The 7494-nt window shown below is 35.0% G+C and overlaps 1 protein-coding gene and 1 long non-coding RNA gene across 2 annotated transcripts; both read right to left on the bottom strand.

Moving 5' to 3' along the window:
- Positions 1-384: 384 nt before the first annotated feature.
- LOC106674020 lies at positions 385-1240 on the bottom strand. The gene is made up of 3 exons (XR_001341447.1): positions 1079-1240; positions 887-1017; positions 385-503 (listed from the first exon to the last, which is right to left on the bottom strand). It is a non-coding gene; the product is annotated as an uncharacterized LOC106674020 (long non-coding RNA).
- A 2864-nt stretch (positions 1241-4104) lies between these two features.
- LOC106674317 (androgen-induced gene 1 protein-like) lies at positions 4105-5558 on the bottom strand. The gene is made up of 2 exons (XM_014406960.2): positions 5470-5558; positions 4105-5406 (listed from the first exon to the last, which is right to left on the bottom strand). Exon 2 carries the CDS (start codon positions 5284-5286, stop codon positions 4435-4437), a length of 852 nt encoding a protein of 283 aa, XP_014262446.1. The 5' UTR covers positions 5287-5406; positions 5470-5558; the 3' UTR covers positions 4105-4434.
- Positions 5559-7494: the final 1936 nt, after the last annotated feature.

A 7494-nucleotide genomic window follows, 5' to 3' on the forward strand; every position in this document is an offset into this window, starting at 1 on the left:
ATGATTGTTGCCTTCAGAGGGTAAATGTCATTTATATTAAATCTACTTTGTATATGTACCTTGTTTAACTATTCCCTGATGTTAACTTATTTTTTTATTTTCCCAGGAGAGATTTACAAATGGTAAATCAACTCTCTCTGCTGGTAGTCAGGTAAGTGAGCATGTTAGTTTTAATATTTTATTATTGCCCCATCAGCCAATATAATCCTGTTGGTTTAATACTATCTGCATACAATAATGAAATACATATTTTAATAATTTTAGTTAGTTTTCCAAAAATAATACATTAGGAGCTCCAGTTTGTCGTATCTCTTCAATAAGAGCACAATGAGGGGGGGTCATTTTTTGTAATAAAGTAAGTTGTAAAGTAAGTTTAAAGTCTAATATGTTTCACACTTGTATATTTCATCATTTCCATCTATAACACATTTTATGCCATGACAAAAATTCTGAATTGAATAGCGATCTTTAGATTGCGACACTCCACAAACCAGGTGCGATTGCTAAAAAAAAATAGAGATTAATGCTTCATGAATAGATCAATGTAAAATTAAATTATAAACCAGGAAAATCTATTATAATGCTGTTAGAAATTGGGCATTTATTTTTGAGTCGTTTATATTTTCTGTATTCAGTGCAGAAATGCTTCATTGATGTCATGACCACATGATGTACAAGTTGGTGGGGTCTTTGGCTCATATGGTATCCATGCGCAAGCTTGTGTGCCAGGACTGTATCCTCCCCCCCATATATGTCCAGATATTACTCAAATTGATTACAGTGTTGGATGTACAGAATTAAATTTGTACAGTAATTTAAAAAGTTATTCACAATTTAGATAGATCCAAACTGTCAATAAAGGAAGCGATGCATTTGTAAAATTTACTGAAAAAGTCTTTCTTCTATTCCATGTTCCTAAATGTAGCATGATCTCATCAAAAGTTTTGCTTTGGTAAATGATGTGTTGCCATGTTTGTTCGCCACCTCCGCAGGGGCAGTCTGGGTCATCGTAAACGCCTAACCAAGCCATAGTTATAAGTTAAGTTATTATTATAGATGATTTTGATTTTCATCCTACCTCTTATATTAGGGAGAAATCTTTTTGTGATGGTGCCATCGGTTGTTGCAGACCACACTGTTTCCCACTGTTCTACTCTTGTGGTCTCAAAAGATTTTTTTGGTAGGTTAAGGTGGCCATTCACGATCGCTCCAAATGGAACCGCGCCAAGCCGTTTAACTCCATTTGGAGTGCCTGAAATTTGAGGGGGCATTTACGACCGCTCCACAGCCAGTCGATCCGAACGTCATCTAGTGAATTACCTTCTCAAAATGGTGACGATCTCTTGTGCTACGCTGCAGTTTGTTTATATATTAAAAGCAAAAAATCGAAAAGGAAATGGTGTAAGAAGTGGCTTCTGAACAGAAGCCGTAATACCCACATCTATTTGATGAAAGATCTTTCCCTTGATCCCGCTGATTGGAGGAACTATTTAAAGATGGATGAAACGTCTTATTTATTCATTATATTTACTGTTTTATTGACCAAATTACTTCTTTCAATTAATTAATATTTTTTATAAGGTTTTGGTTGAAATGAAAAAGCTATGCCACGAGCGGGATTTGAATCCATGACCTTCGGATAAATACGCCGGTGCTCTACCACTTGAGCTATCGTGACTTCGATCCTCTCGGACGCCAAAAAATGGAAAAAAGAGAAAAAATTCGATAGGTTGTAGGTTGAGATGGGGAGTTTGGTGTCCGAGTGGATCGAACTATCGAGTCACGATAGCTCAAGTGGTTAGAGCAGCTGCGTATTTAGTCGAATGTCGTGGATTCGAATCCCCTCGTGGCACTNTCGCTGAGATCCGATCCCGCCCCTTCCATTGATGAGTGCCGTGTCAATTTCTTTCAATTGCGGCCACCGGTCCCCTTAGGCGTCAGATAAAAGTCCAGAGGCGACGGTGGGGATCGAACCCACGACCGCAGGATCTAATAGCCGAGAGTCTGACGCCTTAACCACTCGGCTACCGCGGCCCCATGGTAGGTCTTGCTTCATCGGTGCTTTTCACTAGGTGATTTACTTGTTCATTACCTGGCAATCCAGCATGTTCCTTAACCCACTGAAGTGTTTGTTACCATGCAGTTTTTCTTCTGTGTTAGGGTTCTCAGATATGTTCTAATCATCTCGATTGTTGGTGTGTTCTTTTGTAGTTTGGAATCTTTAACAGAGAAACATGGCTGTCACCCTAATTGATGTAAAATTCCAACTTGTCTGTTCTATCAACCACTGAAGTACATTTTGTATGGCCACAAGCTCGGCTTGGTTGCTTGAACACTAGGTCTTTAATTTGCTTTGCAGGATTTTCACAGCTACTCCTTTGTATAAAATGGTTGCACATCCTACGTGTTCTTCCATTTTCCTCCCGTCCGTGTGTATATCTAAATCTGGCATTTTGATTTCTTTTACAAGATGATTATCAACTTCTGCTGGATGAGTCTAATATTCTATAGGTAGATTCAAATCTGGTTCATAATTTTTTTTTTTTTAATAATACACACCTGATTTACGATATTTTATGTTTTGCAGGCTTTGCTGATATATCAATGCTATTAAAAATTTACATTTTATAGGCTGACAAAAAATTCATTGTCATTGAAGGTTTAAAAAATTACATAGAATTCTCTGAATTATTTATGCAGTGATTGCCCTTAGATTTATGTAATAAATCACATTCCTCACTTTTTGAAATTCGCTTTCACATTTAAAAATATTTTTTTGTGGGATCTGATAGTTAATTTTTGTGTGTAAACTACATTTAATTCAAAGGCAAATTAATGATGCATGATAAATCAGATATGAACAAGACTACTTTTGTATTGAGGTTATTTTATTTGGTGTATCATACATTGGTTTCATCTGTGTTAAGTTTTCGGGTGTAGATTGTAGGCTTTAAGGAACTGAAACAATTCGTAAATTCATCGAGATACCTGGATCGATCATCAAAGAGGTTTGTCATATAATTGGCTAATCTATGCAAATCTCTAAGAGTTTCACAAATGGGACAGTCTACCAAAATGTGCCTCACCGACAGTGGCTCGTCAAAGCGTGCACACATTTTTCGATTTTTTGTGTATTTTAACATTTCATTAGTTTCAAAAAGTATTTTTACATATTGGGTAAAAATTTTGAGTAGCTTAGATCTAGTTGAATTTTTTGAATACATCCTTTCCCCAACTCGCAAATCGTCCGTCAACCTGTAGGCAAAAACTGAAAACCGGTAAAAACATATACTTTTTCCATTTTTTTTGTGGACCGCAACTCATGATCAAAAAATAATCATTAATTAACGGTTACTAAATACTACACAATAATGTGTGATGTTTAGTGACCGTTAATTAATGATTATTTGGAAATCGTGAGATGCGGTCTGGTGTGACGTAGGTTTTAGAAAAACATTTTCTTTATCGTGCCAACGTTTCGATCTTTTTGAGATCATCTTCAGGGCTCAAAGTGTTTGTTTGCCGTGTAGATGTCATTCTTGTGTGTTGTGTTGAGATGTGTCATTCTTGTTTGTGTGTGGGCACTCTCAACTCGACACACAAGAATGACATCTACACGGAAAACAAACACTTTGACCTCTGAAGATGATCTCAAAAAGATCGAAACGTTGGCACGATAAAGAAAATGTTTTCTAAAACCTACGTCACACCAGACCGCATCTCACGATCTCCAAGTAGTTTATAATTTTTACAATTATTTTTTACTCTTAGGTACTAAAAATTCACAGGCACTTGCTTTTGTCTCACAAGTATCATAATCTCCATTCCCTCGCTCTTTATCCCTAGTTTACACCGAATGAGTACTTGACAGGCAACTTGGTTAACTCGGCACTGTCTTTTCTGTTTACACTGAGCAACGGAGGCAGGAAAAAGCAAGACAATGCTTTCTTCTAAAGCGTCATCACCATTCACATAACAAATTTCCCTAGCATTCTGAGCTGCGGTTTTCTATTTTCGGTAATAAAAGAACAATTGAAGGATGATTTAATTCAAAATTAGCAAAATATGTTGTAAAAGTAGGAGATATCGAACGAAACTATTACAGGGTAAGAAAAAAATAATCACTCAGTAAATATCGCTTCAAAACACAATAAAAATAACATGAAATCTAAGGACTTATCGTATTTACAACCCAATACACAAACTACAAGAATATTATTTAAATTGTTTATTTTTTCTTCTCGTCCTTCGAGTTCTACTATTTAACTTCATTATTTTATTCTTTCTTCAATCAAAGCAGCAAGTATAGTCACCCTATTTATAACACGAACGCCTTCGCCATATGAAGATGGCAACATATGTCACCTCCACGGAAACAGGGATTTTCCTTTCGAAAAACAATAAGACATGTGGTAACTAGGTTTACATTTACCATTATTTAGGAGTTTTCTTTTTGTTCGGTCGGTCGATAAACATGCTCGCTGTGCCACTCAAATATTTTCCGAACGTGGCAGAATCTTTAGAAGGATACCCGTACACGAAACGAGGAGGCGCGGAGACATAATCACTTAAACACGGGATATGGGAGACGTACTCTTCATTCCACAAAATGTTATTTAAAAGCTTTCCAATGAGAAAATTTATGTAGACCGTCAATGCGATAAATATGTATCCAACCAACTTTCCCGGGAATGTGAAATCTTTTATGAAAGCAACAGCCCAAACGCCTGTGAATTGATAAATAACATGCAGCCATACGAAATACATCGAACACAAAATATTTATCACGACAAGCGCGACTATCGATCCTGGAGCATCGCCCTTGCAGCAGAAAACATCGCATATTAACAGAAACGGGTTCACCGTGAACAGGAAATGTCTGAACCAATTGGGATAACAATCGACCCCCATTATCTTTAATTTCAACCAAGTAAATAGCCAGAATCTCGCACAGGTATAAAATCCGAACGGCAGAGCAATCGTCGATCTAATGAAAGATCTCACCGTCAACCATCGAGGAGGAGCATCCTGAGTGTAAGAGGAAAATGTCATTAAATCAACCATTAAAGCGATCAGGTTATAAATCAATTGACATGTAGCATTAAGTAAGGATCCGTATTTGAAAGAGTAGCCGAATTTCATAAAGTAATCCTGTTTGCAATTCGCCATATCATAATACATGCGTAAAGATATGACCGCAGAAAAGTTAAATAAACCAAGAGTGTGGACGAGCATTGAAAAAAGAAGATAGGCCAGTTGATATTTCCTTTCGCACTGGACCTCCATGCTTTCTATTGTTTCGCAAATTGTATTTATACATCAATACAATGATTCCAATTTTATTTTTTCAAGTTTTTTCTTTCAGTGTACTTTAACCATAACATGTTTCCAATTTATCTCTATTTTCTGAAAATATGTTATCATGGATGTAAATGTTGTCACAGAGGTAACTTTACTTATTATAATTACATTGGGGTGCGATCCAAACTTCAGAAGTCTTCTCTAAAAAACCGAGATAGCTATGTGTTTTTTAAAAATTCTAATAATTTAAACAACACCTGATCATTGTTTTATCAAATTTCAGGCCATTTGTTGTATAAAATATTTATGAATTGCATGTTAAACGCTCGCCCACGTGTCTAATATTTTTCGACTTAATAAATCACCAAACTTGGATCGAATGTATTTCGACAAATTGAAGCACATTTGACAATCTTGTATTTTTAGACCTATGCATCTTTCACAACAAAGAAAAATCCCCTTGCTGTTTTTCTTGATATTGATAACGCCTTTGACTGTCTATTTAACCAATTTCGGTTGGACTTTTGAACTGTAGTGTCAACTTTCTGGACCAGGTTCCAGATTCATTGCGGTAGGTTCGTCTGATGATTTCTCTCAAGCAAACGGTTTACCAGAAGGATATGTGCTTAGTGCTACGCTTTTCTTTATGTGCATCAATCAAGTCCTTAGATCGATACTTCCGCCCATACAAGATCTGTTAGTATAAAGATATAAAATTTAAAAAATTCAATCTAATCTCTTCTCAATTTCTTCCAGTATCTCTAATAACCATTTCAAAGACTCTGGAGATGATAAACGATCACTATACTTTTCTCTATAGGACAACCCTCTTATCTCCCTAACCTGAAAATTGCGTCGACTCTGGTCACTACCTAGGTTTGACCTTGGATAAACACCAAAACTAGAAACTCTAAAGCAATTTTGTCAATCATCACTAAACCTCTTCCGCCTATTAACATCCACCAGCTGGGAAGCAAAAAGTAGACTCCAAAATTATAATTCAATCTAAATTTAAATACAGATAGATTGAATTCGCATCAGCGCAAAACAGTAACACTAGAAAAGCACTAGAACTTATGAATCCATTTTTTTAAATATTAACTTCCATCTGTATAATATAATGCCTTGCGAGTAGGACAGTAAAAAACGAGAACGATCGAGAATGAGTAGTTTAGAAAAACACTTTTTTCATTTTTTGCCGACGTTTCGACTTTTATTCGGGTCATCTTCAGGGCCTGGGTGAATTACAAAAGATACGTTGATTGGAAAAAATGCAATACAGATGTAAATATAAACTTTGATTTCATCTTCACATAAAGTGTTTTACTATTCTTGTGGTGTCATATTGGTGTTGTGCTGGATTGTTGTAAAACGTGAATTTATATTCTACTGTTTTTATATAATTTTAACAGGGTGGGAGTCACCGTTATTATAAAATATTATTATAAATTATTAAACAATAGGTCACTAAAAAAAACACGTTTTATTTAATTATTTATTTTATTGTTTCCCAATTAAAAATGCACTCAATGAAAGTATAAAGGCTATAAACTGTACATAAATTTAGAAATATTTATAATAATTTTTTAAAATTTAAATAAATTGAAATTATTTGGAATAGGTATTAAAACTATCTAATTATCAATTATTAATTATGATCAAAATCAGAGTTAATTAAATATATTAATGATACAATAACTATTTTTTTAATGATAGAATTTCCTTAAATTAACTTAAACCGACATTAAATATGTCTATATTGTGTGGTGATTAGCAGCAATATCTCACTGTCACTCTCAACACGACACGCAAGAATGGCACACTTACGCAAAAAACAAACACTTTGAGTGAGTAGAAATACTTTGATTGAATGTAAAATATATATTTTTTTGCATTGTATAAATTCACTTTTTTCCACATCCTACATGTATTTGTTAAATTTGAACAATGTTTGTAAATCTCAGGCCCTGAAGATGATCTCAATATATACATATATACAGGGTGAATTGCTACTCGTGCTACAAACTTCTCCAGTAGATTCTTCACCCTAAAATGAACAAAAAAGTTCATATTGTCCATGGTCCGATTCTCAACCATTTCAGAGTAATTTCGCTTTTTATCGATTTTGAAAGATATCACGTCCTGGCGTCGGAAAATCGTGATATCTTTTAATCTAAACATTTCTCTGAAAAT

Source organism: Cimex lectularius, unplaced genomic scaffold (genome assembly GCF_000648675.2).
Source record: "Cimex lectularius strain Harlan isolate CLEC.00 unplaced genomic scaffold, Clec_2.1 scaffold70, whole genome shotgun sequence".
NCBI lineage: Eukaryota > Metazoa > Arthropoda > Insecta > Hemiptera > Cimicidae > Cimex > Cimex lectularius.